At 61.5% G+C, this 20268-nt stretch overlaps 2 protein-coding genes across 4 annotated transcripts; one reads left to right on the forward strand and one right to left on the reverse strand.

Annotated features, from left to right (window-relative positions):
• The first annotated feature begins 1442 nt into the window (after positions 1–1442).
• Positions 1443–8316, forward strand: KCNJ9 (potassium inwardly rectifying channel subfamily J member 9). The gene is given in 4 exon segments (XM_027612462.2): positions 1443–1781; positions 4250–5116; positions 7984–8243; positions 8245–8316. Coding segments are annotated over 4 exon segments (1254 nt in total). The 5' UTR covers positions 1443–1726.
• IGSF8 (immunoglobulin superfamily member 8) lies at positions 7472–19051 on the reverse strand. Of its 3 annotated transcripts, XR_003523167.2 has the most exons (9): positions 18766–19051; positions 15347–15724; positions 14201–14662; positions 13423–13830; positions 12791–13204; positions 12343–12473; positions 8509–8612; positions 8013–8060; positions 7472–7674 (listed from the first exon to the last, which is right to left on the reverse strand). XR_003523167.2 is itself a non-coding variant. In XM_027612461.1 (7 exons), the coding sequence occupies exons 1-6, from the start codon at positions 18821–18823 to the stop codon at positions 12358–12360; spliced, it is 1836 nt and encodes a 611-aa protein (XP_027468262.1). In that variant the 5' UTR covers positions 18824–19051; the 3' UTR covers positions 8378–8612; positions 12343–12357. The 3 variants fall into 3 exon arrangements, 2 of the variants coding, with proteins under 2 accessions (XP_027468262.1, XP_027468261.1); XM_027612461.1 differs by lacking the exons at positions 7472–7674; positions 8013–8060 and having other exon boundaries at positions 8378–8612; XM_027612460.1 differs by lacking the exons at positions 7472–7674; positions 8013–8060; positions 8509–8612 and adding an exon at positions 11948–12206.
• Positions 19052–20268: the final 1217 nt, after the last annotated feature.

Consider the following 20268-nt stretch of genomic DNA (forward strand, 5'->3'; position numbering starts at 1 on the left):
TTGGGTATAATAGCACTAGTAATAACACCTGCCACTTGTATACCACTCTCTGCTTTTAATTATTTCCCTGGGGAAAATGAGCATTGAAATATTTGTATTTCTCCAAATTTTGTTCTGATTTTTATCAGTGTTCCTACACCTATTTCTATGGTTATGATCAACTTATAAGAATATTTGTACGTACTGCTTTTCCATACAAGAGTGTGCCTCCACGCGCATTTACATATATGAACATAGTCACCGATTATGTTCCTATACCACAGCTATTCCATTACGGAGGCCCGGTGGCTTTGTGAAGAGCATCAGTGAAGCAGGGACACCTATGGGTGAGTCTGACTATGATCTCTGCCTCTGCGACATTTGGCAAATCGTCTTTCTCTGTTTTAGTTTCTCATCTATAAATGGAGAAGATCATACCCATCTCATGGGGTCCCTCCCTGGGCTGTTAGACGAGTCCTCTAGGTCATCGCTGCTGCTCGAGGAATTAACAGCAGTAACACTACCACTATGTGTTTGCCCGTCTTTCTCCGCCACTGGACCATGAGCTCCATGTGGGCAGAGACCGAGTCATTTCTGTAACCACTCCCACCCAGCACATTGCCCGGCACTTGGGCTCCACAGAAGTTCATTGGATGAACAGTTTTAAGCCCTAATTCAGGCTTTTCTCTCTGTAGGACATTTGGGTTGTTTCTAGACTTTTCGCTATTAACAAAATACACTTTAAAGCCCTTCTATTTGGGCGCCTGGGTGGCTCAGTTGGTTAAGCGACTGCCTTCGGCTCAGGTCATGATCCTGGAGTCCCGGGATCGAGTCCCACGTCGGGCTCCCTGCTCAGCAGGGAGTCTGGGGAGTCTGCTTCTCCCCCTGACCCTCTTCCCTCTTGTGCTGTCTATCTCTCATTCTCTCTCTCAAATAAATAAATAAAATCTAAAAAAAAAAAAGAAGACTTTAATTCTTAAAAAAAAAAAAAGCCCTTCTATTTATATTGCCTCATTTGATCTGCACACCCTGTGAAGCAGGCTGAAAGAGGGTATTTGCACGTGTCCATGCCCTGTGAAAAACAGAACAACTGTGGTTCAAGGAAGCGAAACAAATCCTTTGGGTCACATTACAAATCGGTGACAAAGATTAGAACCCCTGACCCCACCTCCCTTCCTTGTGTGAATCTCTTCTCTCTCTAGCTACCTCCTTCTGGATCAGGGCACCCTCTTCAAAGATAGGAGACATGATGGTGTCTGCCTGAGAGCAGTACCTGCACCCAGAGGCCCCTGCTGGAGGTCATGGGCTGCCAGCTCCCAGGTGGCCCTTTGAATCCCCAGGAGACTGAAGGCCTTATTCCCAAACACATCAGGGCCCGTATTTTCTCGGAGCAAGAAGCTTCTTAGGGAAGAGCGTGTTGGCTTTTCTCTCCTTTTCTCTTTATTTTTTTTCCTGAGGGGGTGAGGAGGCGAGCTCTGAGTTGTCCAGGAGGAGGGACTTGGGCTAAAAATAGCTATGGCGTGTGGCTCAGCCTCTAGTGGTACCCAGGACTGGGGAGGGGAGGGGATGCTCTAGAGCTGTCGCCAGACTGGTTGCTGTGGAAACAAGAGAGGAGCAGGGGAGCCTGGGAAGTGCGGATGACACAGATAGCAAGTCCTGGTCAGAGCTGCCGCTACATTTAGGAGAAACGGCGGTGTCTGTGGCTCCCACCCTCCAAGGGGGCCGGGGAAGGGGTGGTGTCAGGGGCATGGACGCTACCCCCCAGGGGTCTCTGCTGCCGGCTCCTCTCCTCTCCACACGCTGTGAGTTGAGTTGCGGGGGACTTGGGTTTGGGCCCCTAAATCCAAGGCAAGTGGGGGCTTGGGAACGGCTCGTTCCTGAGGGAGTTTTCACCAGATCCCCCTCCAAAAAATAAACCCTCTTGCTGGCCAGCACTCCCTAGGGGGAGAAAGGGCGATCCAGGAAAATGTGGCACTGGGGTCTTCTGGAGAGGGGTCACAGCATGCACAAGAATGAAGAAGGAGTAGGTTGGAGGAACAGGGATCTTTGGAGGGAAGGTGCAGAAACCAAGTCTATTTCACACCTTTACTTCCCCGTTGAGAAATATACAGCCTCCACTCAGGAAGACAGGAGAGGGGACACAATCAAAGTAAGGCTCACCTAGATCCCCGGGGCCATGGAGAGCAAGAGAGATCTGGCGGTGATCAGACTGTGGGGTTCCTTCCCGCCCCTGGGCAGAGAGATCTAAGCAGGCAGATTGGGAGTCAGATTACCTAAGACCCTGGGCAAACATCTGGAAGCCCACCTGGGGCTGACGCTAGGACAAGTGGGACCCAGGTACTCTTCTGCATGACTTGGGGTCTCTGAGCAGTCCGTGCTTAGAACTTCTAGAGGACATCCCTGGCTGCAGGGAGGGAAAGGGAAGCCCACTGTTGCGGGAGGGGAAGACCCTAATTTGCATTGGACCCTGTGTCCCCTGACTCCTCTTGGAAAATAAATGTGGGGGGCAATCCCTATGGGGGGCAATCCCTAAGCTCCAAGCTATCTTTTTTGGGTTTTCCTCCTACCCTCTCCCCCAGTACACACACACACACACACACACACACACACACACACACACACACACACACACACACACACACACATCCTCCGGAGGTCTGGCTGCAGAGCTCCAAGCTATCTTTTTTGGGTTTTCCTCCTACCCTCTCCCCCAGTACACACACACACACACACACACACACACACACACACACACACACACACACACACACACACACACACACACACACACACACACACATCCTCCGGAGGTCTGGCTGCAGAGCACCTCATTCCAGAACTTAAATTCTGGAGACCTGGGTTTGGAGCTGCATATCCAGGCGGTCTCTCCCCAGGACCTGGTCAAACACCCAGGCCATCTGTGGTCCTTGTCACATTCCCCCCATCCACTCAGCCCTCCCCCACCCCAGCCAACCCAGGTTTCCTTGGAATAGGACAGAACAATTCCTAGGGCTAGGGGAAGGCTGAAGAGAACCAAGTCCTCCTTCTGAACCTTTCCTTGTAGGGGTCCGGGGCCTAGGGAGGGGCCCTGCACCTCTCTCTCAGGGCGCAGTGTAGTTAAGATCGCTCCTCTGGGGGAAGAATTTGAAGCAAAATTAGGTGGGCTTCCCTTGGAATGTGAGCTCTGGGGCATACGGGGGCGGGGGTGCTGTGCTTAGGATAGTCAGAGCGAAGTGGGAGGCTGCGGGAAAGAACCGCAGGGAGTGGGGAGATAAATGTGGGGGCTTAGTGCCTCACTCGATCTGATGGAGGCGGGCTCGGGAGGAACAGACTAGACGGGTGTACAAGCCTGACTCCCGGTGAACTTTGTGCTTCCTCTCCCCCCGCTGTCCGTGTTGATCTCCTATCTTGCAGCCCTCTGCCCCCTTTCAGGCTGCTTCTACGGTGGAAAGAACCCAGGGGACAGGGGGCAGACACCCAACAGCGATTGGTGTGGGGGGGGGGGCTTCCTAGTGCTCCGGGAGGACTTCCAGTGGGCACGTCCTACGGTGGGAATGTGCAGCCCTCGCCCCCTGGGGACGTTGCGCTGCCCTTCCGCCCCCTGCACGACTTCTCCGTCAGCCGGTGGAGAGCAGGCAACTGTGGGAGGGGGCCGAGCGAGCGAGCGAGGGGCGCGGGGAGCAAGCAAGAGGACTGCGTGCGGGTGTCGCGGTGAAGTTCGGGGTGGGCGGGGGGAGCGGGTCCGGGGACGGCGCAGGCCGCAGCCGGGCGGGGGGGCGGGGAGGGGCCCTCGGGCGGGGTCGGGGGGGTGTGTCTGTGTCCCGGGGCGGGGTCGGGGGGGGGTGTCTGTGTCCCGGGGCGGGGTCGGGGGGGGTGTCTGTGTCCCGGGGCGGGGTCGGGGGGGTGTGTCTGTGTCCCGGGGCGGGGTCGGGGGGGATGTCTGTGTCCCGGGACCGGGTCCGGGGGGGGTGTCTGTGTCCCGGGGCGGGGTCCGGGGGGGGTGTCTGTGTCTCGGGGCGGGGTCGGGGGGGATGTCTGTGTCCCGGGACCGGGTCCGGGGGGGGTGTCTGTGTCCCGGGGCGGGGGCGGGGGAGGGCAGAGGGCGGCCTCCACGGCGCCCCCCGCTCGGAGAGTGAAGGAAGCTCCCCCCGGCCGCACCCCGGGGTGGGGGTGGGGGGCTGGGGGCGGCGGTCGCACGGGGCACACCCTGGTGGTGGTGGGGAGGGGGGGGCGAGCCGGGGCTGACGCGCCGCGCGCTCGGGTCCCGCAGGCCCCCTGCGGCCGCCGCCATGGCGCGGGCCGGCGCCCCCCCGCTCGCCGGGCCCCGAGCCGCCGCGCCGCCGCGGCCGCCAGCGCTACGTGGAGAAGGACGGCCGGTGCAACGTGCAGCAGGGCAACGTGCGCGAGCCGGGCCGCTACCTGACCGACCTGTTCACCACGCTGGCCGACCTGCAGTGGCGCCTCAGCCTGCTCTTCTTCGTGCTCGCCTACGCGCTCACCTGGCTCTTCTTCGGCGCCATCTGGTGGCTGGTGGCCTACGGCCGCGGCGACCTGGAGCACCTGGGCGACGCGGCGTGGACGCCGTGCGTCAACAACCTCAACGGCTTCGTGGCCGCCTTCCTGTTCTCCATCGAGACGGAGACCACCATCGGCTACGGGCACCGCGTCATCACCGACCAGTGCCCCGAGGGCATCGCGCTGCTGCTGCTGCAGGCCATCCTGGGCTCCATGGTGAACGCCTTCATGGTGGGCTGCATGTTCGTCAAGATCTCGCAGCCCAACAAGCGCGCCGCCACGCTCGTCTTCTCGTCGCACGCCGTGGTGTCGCTGCGCGACGGCCGCCTGTGCCTCATGTTCCGCGTGGGCGACCTGCGCTCGTCGCACATCGTGGAGGCTTCCATCCGCGCCAAGCTCATCCGCTCGCGCCAGACGCTCGAGGGCGAGTTCATCCCGCTGCACCAGACCGACCTCAGCGTGGGCTTCGACACGGGCGACGACCGCCTCTTCCTCGTGTCGCCGCTCGTCATCAGCCACGAGATCGACGCCGCCAGCCCCTTCTGGGAGGCGTCGCGCCGCGCCCTGGAGAGGGACGACTTCGAGATCGTCGTCATCCTCGAGGGCATGGTGGAAGCCACGGGTGCGGATGGGGTGGGGTGGGGGCGGGGAGCGCGGGCGGGGAGGGGTGAGGATGGCGTGGGGAGGGGCGGCGTCCCCCCAGGGGCCGCGAAGTCGGGGTCCCCGGGAGCGGGACGGTCCCGGAGCTCGCACGCAGCCAGTGCGCGCTGCGTGGCCCGCATGGACCCGAAGCGCGGTGCCTCCGAGTTCATCGGGTCCTAGCGAAGGTCACTTCTTGTGATCGTGCTCATTTTCAGACAGGGGACTGCCCCGAGGAGAGGTTAAGACGGCTGTCCATGGTCGCCGGCGAAATAAGTGGATAAGGCAGGGGCAGTCCGGCTGCAGGGTTTGGTGTTCCAGGGGTGGAAGGAGGGGTAGGTTCCGGGGTTTTCCATTGCTGAGAGGCCCAGGCCCCTGGACTTGGTGGTGAGGGTCTTCCATGGCCCAAATTATTACTAGCCTGGACCTTAGGAACAGGTTGACAGCTGGTCTTTCTTCTGCCTCAGTTTCCCCACCCATCAAAAGACTCTCAACTTCCACTGACAAAGGAAACAGACGGTCTTAGCATTTCTGGCCCCTTTCCAGAAGGAGCTGTCAACACCCCCGTGATGTCAGTAACTCAGGCCAACACAGTGAAGGGTCTGGGAGCAGGTCGGAAGAGGCCAGCGTAGGGGCACAGATGAGGTGCTCTGACCCTTGAGACCTGGAAGCGGGAGGAGGATAAGAAAACGGCAGCGGGTGATCACAGGGCTATGAGGTGTGGCCTGCGCTGTGGCCGCTGCTGGCTTCCCAGGCCAAGGCCCTCAAACGCCTTTCCTGGCCCTTCCTGCCAAGCCTCTCTTTCACCACCCTCCGCCCCAGGGCTCCCCATTGCTTCTTTACCGCCGCCGCCGCCACCACCACCACCCACCCCCGCTCCTTCTAGCTCCTGCTCTCTCCCCTAGTCACCTGGGCCCTTTCCTTGCTGTCTAGCCAGTTGCCACTCTCCTGCCAGGCCCCAGGCAGCTGCAGTCCTTGCGGAGAGGTCCCTGCCCAGCCCGCTTCCCCTGACACCCCCAGCACCTCCCTCTGTTCCTCCCTCCCCCTCTCCTGCCCTCCCCCCCCCCCCCCCCCGGGACACTTCTTCTTCCAGCCTTCACCAGAGGAACAACAACACCCATGTCCCCTAGATGTCTCAGGGCAGGGCTTGCAATGCTAAGAGCCAGTCTCTGGTTAGCTAACGTCCAGTCTTCGTTCTCCCTTGTTCTGAGGTGGACACGGGCTGGAGGAGAGACCCCGGGGTAGGAGGAGGACCGCTTGCCCTGGGGGGTGTGCCCACCCACCAGGGAAGACAGGACCCAGCCCCAGGGTGCAGGCGACTGGGGAGGGCGTTGGGGAGGAGATAGGGTTGGGAGCGCATCTGACTTTTCTAGAGAGACAAAGTTGGAAAGGATGGCAATATTTTGGGTGAGAGAGTCAGGATTCAAAATGCTTTTGAAAAGCAAGGATAATGAGCCAAAACCCAACAAGATGACATTTAAAAGGAATAAATATAAAATTCTACATTTAGGCTTTAAAAAAATCACTTATGTAAGCACCGCATTGAAAGGCTCTGGTGAAAAAAAAGAACTGGGGGTTTTAGTTGGCCACAGGCTTAATGTTGCAGCACTGTGATACAGCTTCCAAAAATGTTTATGTAACGTAATCTTGGGCCCTATTAGCTAAAGCCTCATGGCCAGAAGAGAGAGGTGGTGAGCCCTCTCCTGTGCATGAATCAGGCCACAGCTGGAGATTTATCATTTTATTTATCATATATAATATATTTTTATCATACTCGAGGTGCTGAAAGGGTCCTCCTTGGCCATGCAGGTTTGCAATCGAGAAAGTAAAATTTCTGGAAGCCAGGTCACATGAGGAATGGTAGAGGGAGCCAGGGATGTTCAGCCTGAAGAAGAGACGATGTGACGGGCCCTGAGGTTCCTGAATGGGTGTCAAATGGCACTGAGGAGGAGCAAAAGCAAGGGGTGGAAATCCTGGGGAGGCAGATTTTCGCTCTTTTTTTTTTCTAAGATTTTATTTATTTGTCAGAGAGAGAGAGAGCGAAAGCGTGCACACAAGCAGGGAGAGAGGCAGGCAGAGGAAGAAGCAGGCTCCTTGAGTCGCCTGGGTGGCTCAGTCATTAAGCATCTGCCTTGGGCTCAGGTCATGATCCCAGGGTCCTGGGATGGAGCCCCGCATCGGGCTCCCTGCTCGGCGGGAAGCCTGCTTCTCCCTCTCCCACCCCCCCCTGCTTGTGTTCCCTCTCTCGCTGTGCCTCTCTCTGTCAAATAGATAAATAAAATCTTTAAAAGAAGAAGAAGCAGGCTCCTTGCTGAGCAGGGAGCCCAATGGGGGACTCAGTCCCAGGACCCTGGGATCATGACCTGAGCCGAAGGCAGACGCTTAACCGACGGAGCCACCCAGGCTTCCCCAGATTTCAGCTCTTATTTAAGAACAACCGGTTAGAGGTGTCACACTTGTGAGGTGGTGAGCTCTCCATCCTGGGTGGTGATAAAAGTACCAGCTCCATGCCCGTTAGTGGGAATGCTCCAGTGGGAAGCCCTGTGTGGAAAGGGAAGTTGGACTAGATGATCCCTAAGGTCAGTTTCAAGGTTAAGCTTCTCTGATGGGCAGAGGAGGGCAGAGATGGGCTGGAGGTCGAGACAGTTAGGACGAATGCCGAAGAGAGGGAGCTGGGCAGGTATAGGAAGGAGTTGAGAAGGGGGAGAAGACGGGCTGAACCGAAGGGGGGCGGGGGACCCTTGGGGAGGGAGAGAGGAAGGGATATGGGAATAGGGCTGTGGAATGAGAGCCAGGAGAGGGAAGCCTGGGGCTGGGACCCCCCCCCCTGACCCGTGCCCCTCCCCCCAGGAATGACATGCCAAGCTCGGAGCTCCTACCTGGTGGATGAGGTGCTGTGGGGCCACCGCTTCACATCAGTGCTCACCCTGGAGGATGGCTTCTATGAGGTGGACTATGCCAGCTTCCACCAGACCTTTGAGGTGCCCACACCCTCGTGCAGCGCCCGGGAGCTGGCCGAAGCCGCTGCCCGCCTTGACGCCCATCTGTACTGGTCCATCCCCAGCCGGCTGGATGAGAAGGTGGAGGAGGAGGGGGCCGGGGAGGGGGCGGGGGGGAGAGGCTGGTGCTGACAAAGAGCAGAATGGCTGCCTGCCGCCCCCAGAGAGCGAGTCCAAGGTGTGACCAGTTTCCTCCAGACCCCTGTGGCAGGGCCAGACACCGGTACCTGGGAGCTGCACGTCAGAGGTGGAGAAGGAGGCAGGCAAGACCCCTGGGAATGTGCTGAAGCTGGGGCGCCCCCTCAGATTCTCAAGCCTAGAATCCGATGGAAGGGAGGGGTCCGATTTCAGGGCGCGCGGGGACGGGTGAACATACCAGCCTGTGTTTGACCCTCACATCTGTTCAGGGGTGGCTGGATGGACGGAAGGACGGACTGTTGTGGGCCGGGTGGGGAGGTGGTAGCAGAGGGACGCTGGGGGCTATAGGTAAACGGACAGACAGAGGTGGTGCCCTCGGGACTGCTGCTAACCCACAGAGCATCTTTGTGCAAATTCTAAAAAGGCACCCTTCACCTCCAGGCTGATGCCACCCCCAACCCGAGGGCACGGCTTGGGGAGCAGAGTGTGGGCCGGATTTTAGTCCCCACTCATCTCCTCAGCCAGCCTCCCCGTGTATGGCACACCTGTCTCACTGGACACAGGGGCCCGAGCTGACCCAGAGGAGAGAAGGCTGGATGGGTAGGTGGGCTGAGACGAGGGTGCCCTCCCTGCTCCACCCCTACCACGGTGACGGGAGAGCAGGAGGATGGAAGCCTGCAGGGGTGGCCCAGCAGGGTGTGAATGACCTTGCCCCCCCCGAGTGCAGGAAAGCAGGCGGTGGGGCCCCAGAGCGGGGCCCGGGACGGGAGAACCGGGGATGGCTGTTTTCTGGGAGCAGAATGCGATCTCATAAACAGCACCGCAGAGGCAGGAGAGGGAGAGGGGCGTTCTGAGGAGGAAGAAGGGCCAGGGGGAGATCCAGAAAGTGAGTTCACTAGAGCTGGGACACAGGGGCCCGCCGGAAAGCAGAGTTGTCTTGGGGCACGGCGAGAGGGCCTTCCCAGCACTCACTGGACGCACACCGAGCCCAGAACACCGACCCCACATAGTGGGGTGGGCATTCGGAGGCCTCCGTCCCTATCCTCAGAATGCAGTGCACCTGGGAACACAGGGAAGTAAGCCCCTGTGGCAACTGAACAAGGTATGGTTCAGGCTGAACCCGAGCCATCTCTCGGAGCAGAGGGCAGGAGGGTTTGGCGATCAGAAATCTGGGGAGTAAGGCACAGAGGATGAGTAAGCCGCAGTTATCAAACTGGTGTGTGCGTCAGAGTCACCTGGATGGCTTGCGAAAGCAGACTGCTGGGCCCTATTCCCAGCGTTTCTGACTCAGTAGGTCTGGGGTAGAGATCAAAAACTTGCATTTCTAGCAAGTTCTCAGGTCCTGCTGATGCTGCTGGAATGGGGGCCACACTTTAAGAACCACTGCTCTACACAAAGACTTGGGAGTCGTATCAGAAGTAGCTGAGGGGGGACTGAGGAAAAGCTGAGGAGCAGCTGAGAAGCTGAGGAGTAGCGGAGGGGCAGATGAGGAGAAGCTGAGGGGGAGTTGAAGAATAGCTTAGGAGTTGCTGAGGGGGAGATGAGGAATAGCTGAGAAGCTGAGGAGGAGCTGAAGAGAAGCTGAGGAATAGCTCAGGGTAGATGAGGAGAAGCTGAGGGTAGCTAAGGAGTAGCTGAGAAGCTGAAGGGAAGCTGAAGGGGAGCTGAGGAGCTGAGGGGGAACTGAGGAGGAGCTGAGGAGAAGCTGAGAGGGAACTGAGGAGGAGCTGAGGGGGAGCTGAGGAGAAGCTGAGGGGGAAGAAGGAGCAGCTAAGGGGGAACTGAGAAGCTGAGGAGGAACTGAGGGGAAAGCTGAGGAATAGCTGGGGGTGGGGGAGCCGAGGAGAAACCGAGGATTGTTGGGGGAGGAGACTGGACGGTAAAGGGTGGACTATCATGAGTGGGAAAGGGGCCCCTGAAACCCAGGCTGACGAGTTTAACTCTGGGCCTGAGAACTCACCCATCAGGGGAAATGGTGCAGTGATAAGCTGGGGATGGTGTTCGGGGAAGATGCATAGGCAAGACAGGGAAACCGAAGCAGTCAGGCGTCCTCGAGGGGGTTCCCGGGCAGGGGTCGGGGGCTGGAGCAGGGAGGGCACCAGCGGCCCAAGACTGAACCCCTTGTGGGACTGAAGAGGCAGGACTGAATGTGGGTGACATGCGAGCAAGAAGCAAGGAGGCCGAACATCTGGCTGTGTCTGTGGCCTGTTGTCTGCCCCGCCAGGCCAGCAGGCCCTGGAGACACTCTTCCCACCCTACCTCCACCCGCGTCCTGGTCATCGGAATCACCGGGGGCAGCCCTCCAGGATGGTGAGGGGACAGCAGTGACAGGTTGGGATAGGCCTGAGGCCAGCCTCGGGCCTCCTGGGAGAAAAGCGTTTGTCCAGGCAAGCGTGCACTCCCACAGCACTGGCCCAGCAGTGACCTCTGCTTCTTGGTCCTGGCCACAGCCTGCTCCTGTCCTTTAACCAAGGGCTGAGCCCCTCGGGGGAAAGCAGCCCTGTCTGCTCCATTCCAGGCCGGGGAGCCAGGGTCCTGTGGGTCCCTGGGCCTCCCGAAAGCAGGGAAGGGGGTCAGAGGGAGCTGCCAGCATGGGTCCACCCAGAGAAACATCTCTGCCTCATGTCACAGGGCTACCTGGGTCACCATCAGTCAAAGATGGGGTCACTGAGCCCCGGCATCAGCTGTTCCCTCAAGAACAAATAGTGTGGGGCAGGGTCATTAGGCTTAATTCAGTGAAACAGGTGAGTCTGGACAGGAGGGGTGGCTGTTTGTATCCATGCCACCCAGTTACCGCTCAGGGCACCACTGTGTAGAGTGCAAGGAGTCGGGGGCCCCGGAGTGTGCTCCTGACACTGTCACTAATTAGCTCTATGACTCTGGGCAAGGTACACCACTTCTCTGGGCCTCAGTTTCCACTTCTGTAAAAAGAACACTTAGCACACTAGTAATGCTCAATAAATGTTTAAATAACTGAATTAAAAGAAGTCGACTGGGTGCCCCTTAAGGTGCAGAGCAACTAAGAATTCTCAGATCAGAGAATCTTGAGGCAAAGACAAATTCAGGGGACCCCTGGGGCACTGGAGGGGAGGGGAGTTAAGACCTGGGGGGGGCGCATGCCGGCTGCGGGGGGCGGGGGGGACCTAGGCAGGGGCTCTGTGGACACACAGGCCCTCCCCGACTGCTGTCCTCGCTGCCACCCCGGGGGCTGTGCTCTGGGGCTCCTGTTCCCCTGCCGTCAGACAGAATAATGAAGATCAGGAGGTAAAAGGCTGAGGCCCCAGGGCCTGGAAGGGCTCAGGTCCAAGAGGAGGAGGACCAAGAAATGGGAAGGCAGAGTGGTATGGGCAACTAGAAAAGGCCTCCCCCAGAGGCCCCTGCCCTGCAGCGTGGGAGAGGGCTGGGAGAGGGGGCCGGGCTCAGTGAACTCACCCCCTCTCTGTGCTCCCCTCCCCGAGCAGAAGTCCCAGCAGGGATTGGAAAGGCACCGGCAGCTCGGGCAGCAGATGGGACCCAGGTGTCCCCTCCTGGGTGGGTGGCACGGCCCACAGAGGCCAGATGGTGTTTGTGGTGGGAAGGGAGAGCTGGGTCATGCAGAATAGCTTGTCAACCCCCCAACAGCCGCCCTGCCACACACCTCAGCCCCAGGGCAGGGAAGACACAGCTAGCCCTGGATTTTATAAAACAAGTTTATTCACGTTTTAGAAAAACTAATTCTAGGACAGGGGATGGCCTCCCTATGGGCTGGGCATGAGACCAAGAACAGAAGGCCAGAGGGAGGAGTCAGGAAGGAAGGAGTGGGGAGTGGGGGCCACGTCCCCCACTCTGGGTGGGGGAGGTCAAATAAATTAAAGGAAGGGGGACAGAGGAAGCGGTAGCCAGGCAACCAGAGGCAGTCTTGGAGCTGGGCTGACAGACAGTCAACACCTGCAAGAACTGGAGAGACAGTGTGGGTGCGCTGAGGACAGAGCCCCGATGCCTGCTCCTTCCCCAGCTGGGGTGGGGAGGGGGCAGCTCACCTCAGGACTCCGGGGGGGGGGGAGAAGACGAGGTTGGGGTTCTTCTCTCTCACCTGCACAGCGAGGGATCACCGTTTTCGCAGCCTCTTCATGAAGCAGCAGGTGATGGTGCCAAGGACGGTGGCGCCGGTGACTAGGGCGACCCCGGCACCCACCAGCAGGGGCACAAACAGGGTGTCCAGGGCTGGGTGAGAGTGGACGGCTCGGTTCAGCCTGGGGGCCTCCGCCCTGCTCCTACTGCCACACCTGTTCCCCGCACCTTCTCTACTGGGTTGTGGGCCCCACGTCCTCCACTCACAGACAGCCCTCCCCTGCCCCTCGGCCCTGACTCCAGTCAGCGGGGATGCTGGGGCCGGAAAGGGCTGAAAGCGGGGGTCCGAGACTCTTGGTATGGAGTGAGGTGGAGGAGAAGGGGGAACAGGAGCAAGAGAAGCACGTGGAAAGGGCAGAAGAAGGGCCCGGGCTGAATGGTCGGGGGGGGGGGGTGGAGGGGTCACTCACCGTGCGTGTAGGGGTACACCGTGACGGGCCCCGAGCGGGCACTGCCTGCCTGGTACCAGCTGTAGTCGGCATGCTGCACCCAGGCGCTGGGGGCGCAGTGGTACACGCCTTCGTCCTCGGGCCCCAAGCCGTGCAGCCGCAGCCGATGGCTTCGGGGCCCCACCAGCTCCACGCTGACAGGGCCTCCTCCAGGCCGGACCCCCAGCTCCGCCACACCGTCCTGGCCCACACCGCCCACCAGCTGGGCAGGGCCAGAGCTCAGCTCCCCGTCCTTGGGCCGCTCCACCCACCAGCTGGCAGCCAGCCGCAGCCCTGGGGGGCCGCCCCGCACGGAGATGTTGCAGAGCAGGGAGGCCGTCTCCCCACGGTACACGGTGCCTCCCGCCAGCCATGCCACGGCCTCTAGCACCACGCCTGCAGAACAAGGACGTGGGGCCAGGGGGGCATGGGGTTAGGACCGCTGGCCAAGCAGCACCCCAGGGAGCTCAAGGGGCTCCCAGAATCCCGAAGAAGAGGAGCGGGAGAGAAGGGTGTGGTGGCAGCCGATGTGGAGGGAGAGAAGCCCAGAAGCAGAAGGAAAAGGTTCCGCAAGCCCCGACCCCGGGAGAGGACCCAGCCACCGCCCCCCTCACCTTCCTCCCGCACGTGCACGGGGAGCGGCCGGGAGCGGGCACTGGCTGCTTCTCGAAGCCGAGCCCCAGACCCTCGGACGTAGGCCTTGGCAAGGCAGCGGTAGGTGCCCGCATCACCGGGCCTGGCAGCCCCCAGCCGGAGGCGGTAGGTTCTGGACGCCACCTTCTCCATGGCAATGTGCCGGCCCTCGTAGCCAGGGCCCAGGCTGCCCACACCCTCTGTGTCCAGCTGGGCTACCAGGCGGCCAGGCCCCGGCGCCCCCGCAGGGGCCATCTCCCAGCCCACGGAGTAGGCGGCATGGCGGCCCGGTGGGGGCAGGGCCCCTGACACGTTGCACAGCAGTTCCAAGGGTTCCCCCGGGCCGATCCGACGCTCCCCAGGCCCCACTGCCACTGCCAGCTGGCTGGCTGAAACACAGGACAGGGAAGGGGTGTCACGGAGGCGGGAGGGGGCACAGAGCATGACTCCCCCGCTGTAGTTCCTTCCCCCCCTCCCCCGCAGCAGCACCGCGAGCCGGTCCTCTGCCCCTCATGGGGTACGGCCATCCCCACCACCCAGGGCCTCTCACCTCTCAGCCATGGCCCTCCTGTCTCCACACCCAACTTCTGAGCAGAGAGAACCCGCCAGGGGAGGGAGGGAAGGGACGCTAACAGGACCCGCTCCCTCGGGAAGATGGGCTCCCTGGAGTCAGGCGGTGACCATCAGTGCCCCCCTCGGCCGTGCCCCCCCCAAGATACCAGGGCTCCCAGCTCCCACCGTGGGGTGTGTGGCACTCACACAGTGTCTGCACGTCCACGTGGGCCAGGACCGCTCTCTTCTCCGCGATCTGGGCCCAGCTGCCATCGGGATCCTGAATCCACTCGGCCGCCGTGCAGTGGTAGGTGCCCGCGTCATCCGCCTGGGCGCCCCCCACCACCATGCGGTACCGTTCAGCTCCCTCCTTGCTCAGCCGCAGCTCCCCTGCAGCCAGCCGCTCGGCATAGGGAGCCCCGGCCTCCACAGCCAAGTCCGGCCGGAGCCCCACCACTTCCTGCAGAGTGGCTCGCCCCACTGGCGTCTCAGGCACCGCTCTCCCGAAGGACACCGCCAGGTGTGTGTGCTCCTGTGTGCTGGTCCGCGCCAGGCAGCCCAGGGCCAGCTCCTGCCCCTCGTGCACTGTCAGCCGAGGGGGTGACGTCGGGGCCTGGCGGCCTCGGGGCCCCGGGGGGGTAGCAGACACCTGCAGCGCATCTGGAAGAACTGGATAGAACAGCTGGAGTGAGGGAGGGCTGTGAGCTGGTGGCCCTCGTCACCCCTCCCTGTGTACAACCCGTTTCCCTAAATGGACCGCGGTTAGCTCCTACTGGGCAGAGCTCATCTTATGTTATCTCTTCTGTGACCCAGTGGTGCCGGGCACACACCAGGCGCTCAATAAATGCTTGCTGAAGTTCACAGCCCAGCCCATCGCCTACTCACCCGTATGTTTGGAACTAACCCCTGTCAGGACCACAGAAAAGTGGCTCTGTCTGCCTTCTCAGAAGACAAAGAAACGAAAGAGAGCAAGAATGTCACATGGTCTCACTCCTCCTAACCCTACCTCTGCTTCGTCCCCCGCCACCCCCAGATCTGCATCCTGGAGTCTCTAGGAATGGAGGCCCTTCACCCGAGCGGGCTCCCCCCAGCAGGGAATGCAGGGAACTGGCTCCCCCTTTCCCAGGAGGTAGCCCCACAGAAGAGGAAGACCGATGGGCTGGAATGAAGAGACCTTGGTTAGAGTCCCTGACTGGCCCCTAACTTGTTGGGTGATTTTGTGCGAGCCACACAACCTCTCTGGACCTCAGCTTCCTCAGCCACAAAACCTGAGGGGCGGTTAGGCAGGTCCCTCCAGGCCCTGACTTTGGGCCTTTCGGGCACACGGGCCTGCGCCCGCCCCAGGGCCAGTACCTCTGAGCTCCACCTTGCCGCTGTAGCTGCCCAGGTAGCGAGCGTCAGTGGAGGGCGTATAGCACTCGTAAATGCCCGCATCCTGGGCCTGGAGGCGGGCAATCTTGAGCACCACGGCATCCCCCTGTAGACGCTGCACCTGCACCTCACCAGCTGCCACGCGGGGCCCGAAGACGGCGTAAGAGAACCCGGTATCCCTGGTACTGACAATGCCCAGCGCAGCCTCGGGGGCCTCAGGCCTGTAGAAGAACCACTCGAAGTTCTGCTGGGCAGGGCCCTCGTAGTTGCTCACATTGCAGGAGATGGAGATGGCCGTGCCAGCCACGCGGTACAGGGGCCCCTCGGGGACCAGCACCTCCCGGGCAAAGCACTGGACTCCTGTAGGGAAGGACAGGAGAAGTTGGAGTTGCCTGGTCCCCACTCTATCCCCGGCTCCCAGCACCATTCTGGCTTCCTGCCCAATAAAGAGCAAACCCGGGGAAGGTGGGGACCCAGGTGGGGCCCTGCCCTGAGGACAGGGAAAGGATGCTGCTGGGAGGCGAGACACCTGGATCTCGAGTGGGTTCTAGAACCCGGCTTTGCCTCAGAACCCAGAAACATCCCATTTCTGGCGGGCCAGAAGTAAGGCACCTACTGGCAGAAAGAGGCCCATCTGCTCTCCCTCCTTGATTTCAGCTGTACCTCGATTCCCTCCCACATCTCCCCACTCCCATCGGGTCTGGGCCCGGTCAGGGGGGCCTTCCAGCTAAGGGATTCTGAGACCCCACGGCCCTCTCCTTTGTTTGAGGGGAGTTGGCAAACTCTTGCACAGAAGGGCTGGTTGGCTCAGCTGTGTCACCTGGACCAGGGGACTCCAGACAATAGAGCCAGTGGCCCGAGCAGGACAGGGCACAGACCCAGCCAGTTCTCACCACACAATGCCCTCCCCCCTCCAGCTGTGCCATGAGCTCACTGCTGCTCCCACCCCACGGGGCTGCAGAGGCAGCTGAGGCTTATGGGGCAAGAACCAGCCTCTGCCCTGGCCTCGGGGCAGAAGGCCCCCACCCCTCCCCCCAGGGCCTGCCCATCTTCTTGGCTGGCCCAGCTGAGGCACAGTGCCCCCCTCCCAACTCCCTAACAAAAGCCTTCATTTGCATATGGTGTGCGTTCACTTACATAAGGTTCCCTCTCTGTTGAGAGGTGCAAACCCCAGCTGTCCCTTCCCATCTTTCTCTCCTGAGAGAGGCCAAAATTCTCTTCTTCATCCTGCCCCAGCAGATACTCCTGAGTCCCTCAGAGGGCCCTGCTTCTTCCTTCTCTCCTTCCATCCTTCCATAGCCCCACTGGATAAGATCCCAGAACTCCAGGCCATAGGAAGGAGGGCTGGGTCAGCCCCCTGCCTCCATTGTACAGACGAGAGATGTAAGGCAAGAGAAGTGTAAGGTCTTGACCAAGATCCTACTATCCTTAGATGGCCTCCGCAGGCCCCCGCAGAGGGACAAAGCCAGGGAGGAAGATGGGAAACTCCCAGGGGAGGCCCGAGGGGCCTGACCTCAGCAACCAGAATGTCTGTCACTCCCAGGGGCATACCCAGAGCCTTTCTACAGAGGCTGGAGGAAAATACGAAGTCTGTGGTCAAACTCTGTCCTCCAGCCCCTCCAGACGTGCTCCCCTTGACCTTCCCACCTGAGCTGGGCTCTCAGCCCCTTCTTCCTGCGGCTGAGTCCAGGGAGGAGGGAGGCACCTGTGGTCGCTTGGTTAAAGCACATGCTGGGCCTCAGGAGGTTGGGCACCAGCCACATCCTCATTCACAGCTGCACTGACACATCTCTTCCTCTCCCAAGACAGTCTCCACTCTGACAGCGAGTGAGTGTGTGACTCAGGAGGGCCCTGCCCCAGGGCATTTCATAATCTAGGCGATGGTGGAGACAGATGAGCTGACACCTTTGGGCCTCCGGGCAGACTCTGCTCAGAAGGGCCCCCTCCCACCTTCCTGGCTCCAGAGCTGCTGATGCTTTGGGATCGCCATGGGAAAGTCGGCCCGTCAGGCCGCCCCAGGAAACCAGCTGCTAGGCAGCTCTCTCCCCAGCCAGAGAGGGGAGGTGGGGCAGAGACCTGCTTTGGAGTCAGACGGGTCTGGGTTCAAATCCAAGCCCCAACGCTCGCGAGATGGGCTCTCTGGAGCAAATCACTTCATCTTCCTCCTCTTCAGAATGAACCTAAGCGCCTGCACGCAGTGGGCACTCAGATCTCTGCGGGCTCTTCCATGTCTGCGCACCACACACCCCCATCTCCCCTGGGCTCTTCCGCTCCACGCTGCCCACTGGGGACAACCAGCCACGTGCTAGGCAACCGGGCCCCACAGCAACTTCCTCCTGCCTCCCACCCAGGGCCCCAAGGAGAGGCCTCGTTCTAGTTCCCCAGGGCCCGGGGACCTATGGAGCCAGGGGGAGGCTCTGCTTGGTGCTGCAGTGGAGCTCTGGTCTAGAAACAGGCCGCTGGGGCTACGTCAGCCTTTGCCTTGACTATGGCAGCTCCGAATCCGGCCCACTCTGCGCTCTTATTGCAAGGGCTTCCGTCTCCCAAACATCTGTACAGGCAGCCTCCCTGTCTCGAAGGCATACTCCTCCCCGGACCAGCCCCAAAGGGAACCCTCCAGTTCAGACCAGAAGCAACTGCGCTGCCAGGTGCTCTCTCATGCATCCATGCAGCGGTGGCCAGAACACCTCACCAGGAACACCCACCCCCACAGACCCAAGGTGCTTGGAGATCCCAGCATCGGTCTCCATGGAGCTTGGTTTCTCCTGAGGCAGGGAGCGGGGAATTAAGGGGGTGTGACGAGCAGTGAGAGGCTACAGAGCCCAGTGCGACCTGAGAGAGGGAAAGTGGGCAAAGGGAGACCCGGCCCAGGATGGAGATGGGGGTGACAGGGGGAACTGCCCCAAACCACAGATGATGAGGTCTGGGGGAAGGGGAACCATCTGGGGAGACTGAACTTCAAAGATCACGGGCAGAACCGGCCCCTGGGCCTCCAGCCAACTCCTGGCAATTATGAAGACGGGCCGGCACTGCCCACGCAGGGCGGGCACCCAGCGCTGGGCCTCAAGCTCAGTGTGAGGCAGAGGGAGTCGCAGCATTTGGGCGCAGCGACCCCAGAACCGGAGTATGCCGGCTGAGAAGTGGGGCTGGCCCGGCGGCCTGCAGGTGGCACCTCGGTGGGTCCTCACTGGGCCCCAGCCAGGGGCCTAGAGCTGGGGACTGGCTCGGCGGGCAACCACTCAGGGCCGCTGGGCGCTGAGCCCAGGGAGGGAGGCTCGAGGCGCCCCTGACGGAGTAGCGGGTGCTAGGGGCTCCGAAACGCTGGGGAGGCGGGCAGGGCTGGGCGCCAGGTGGCAGGCACCTGCCGGCGGGGTGGGGGGCCGGGGCGGGGGCCGGCTTACCCAGCATTAGCAGCAGCAGCGGCGGCGGCAGCCGCGGCGAGGGACCGAGGGCGCCCATCCTGCGCGGCCGGCTTTGGGGAGGCTACGGGGGTCGGCGCGGGCTCTGGGTGGACCGGGATTGGGGGGGCGCATGCCCGGGAAGAGGGCACGAAGCGGAGCCGCGAGGTGTGGGTGCACGGAGCCGAGGCGAGCGGCGCGGGAGCTTCCAAGTCCCCCCCCTTCCCCCTCCTCTTCCTACCGCTTTCCCTCCTTCCGCGGCGACTCGGCCGACCGTTCGCGCCCCGCCCCAAGCCCCGCCCCGGCCCCGCCTGACCCTGGCCTCGCCCTGGCGTCCCGGCTCAGCTCCGCCCCGATCTCGGTCCCAGCCCCGCCCAACCCCCCCCCCCCCCCGCCCCGGACGCCGGACCCACCCCGACCTCTGTTATGTCTCCGCCCCGCTCCCCGACCCCGGACCCTCTCAGACCCCGGGCCCCGGGCCCCGGATCCCGGATCCGATCTGACCCCTGCCCCGGGCCCCGACCCGCCCCGACCCCGGACCTGCCCGGACTCCAGACCCCGGCCCTGCTCCGCCCACCTCGGTCCGGGCTCCGCCCCTACCCCGGCCGACACAAAGGGGCGGCACCCGGGCTCCCCCAAACCCCTACCCTGTCCCCCACCCCCACCCTGCACCTGCCGGCCTTTCTCTCTCAGAGTTGGGTGCAGGGGCCTCGGGGTCGGTCAGGTGACCGGCCACGCACTTAGGATCCAGTCGTTTGCCCCGGGCCGCTAGGCCTCGCCGCAAGCCCCGCTCGAGTGGGGATGGGCGGGACCCAGGAGTTCCGGAATGCGGAGGGCCTGGGCCGAAGGGCGCCGCTGGGCCTCGCAAGGTCCCGGGAGACCGGTTTGCCACCCCCTCCGGCAGAACCAGAGGGAGTGGGTTAGGGGAGGGCGCCGTCTGGGCGCCGTCACTTCTTGGTTGGGAATCCCGTCAAGTTGGCTAACTCCCTTCAGCCTGCTTTCTTGTCAGCACCTTTAGGTGGGATGACATCCACCCTGAAGGGCTTTTGTGAGATAATGTACATGAGGTTCTTGGCACGGGATAACACGTAATAGGAGGTAGGGAATTACGGGGTTTTGCTTGTGTTTTTGAATGATTCTTTGAACTGCTTCCTGAGACGTTCTGTTTCCCGTGAGGAGAGGCGGACGTCCCTGGCACTGGGCAGAGTGGGGCCTGCCCTGGAGGTGGGAGGATGGGAGAGCTCTGTCTCCCCTCGGCCCCGAGAAGGTGGGGAGTGGGGGGGTGCCCAGTGGGGAGGAAGGGTGGGCCCAGATAGGAGAAGGGACAGCCGGGTCTGCAAAGCTGTCTGCCAAGGGGGCGTCCCTGGGAAGCCACCCCAGAGCCCATCTAGCGCCTTCACCCTCCAACCCCCTACCCGCCCCGGGCTCCTACTCTCCCCCTCGCACTCCCTCCCTGCCTCCTTTTGCAGAGGAGGAAACTGAGGCTCCAAGAGGAAAAGTGGCAGA

The sequence above is a fragment of the Zalophus californianus genome, chromosome 10 (assembly GCF_009762305.2).
Source record: "Zalophus californianus isolate mZalCal1 chromosome 10, mZalCal1.pri.v2, whole genome shotgun sequence".
NCBI lineage: Eukaryota > Metazoa > Chordata > Mammalia > Carnivora > Otariidae > Zalophus > Zalophus californianus.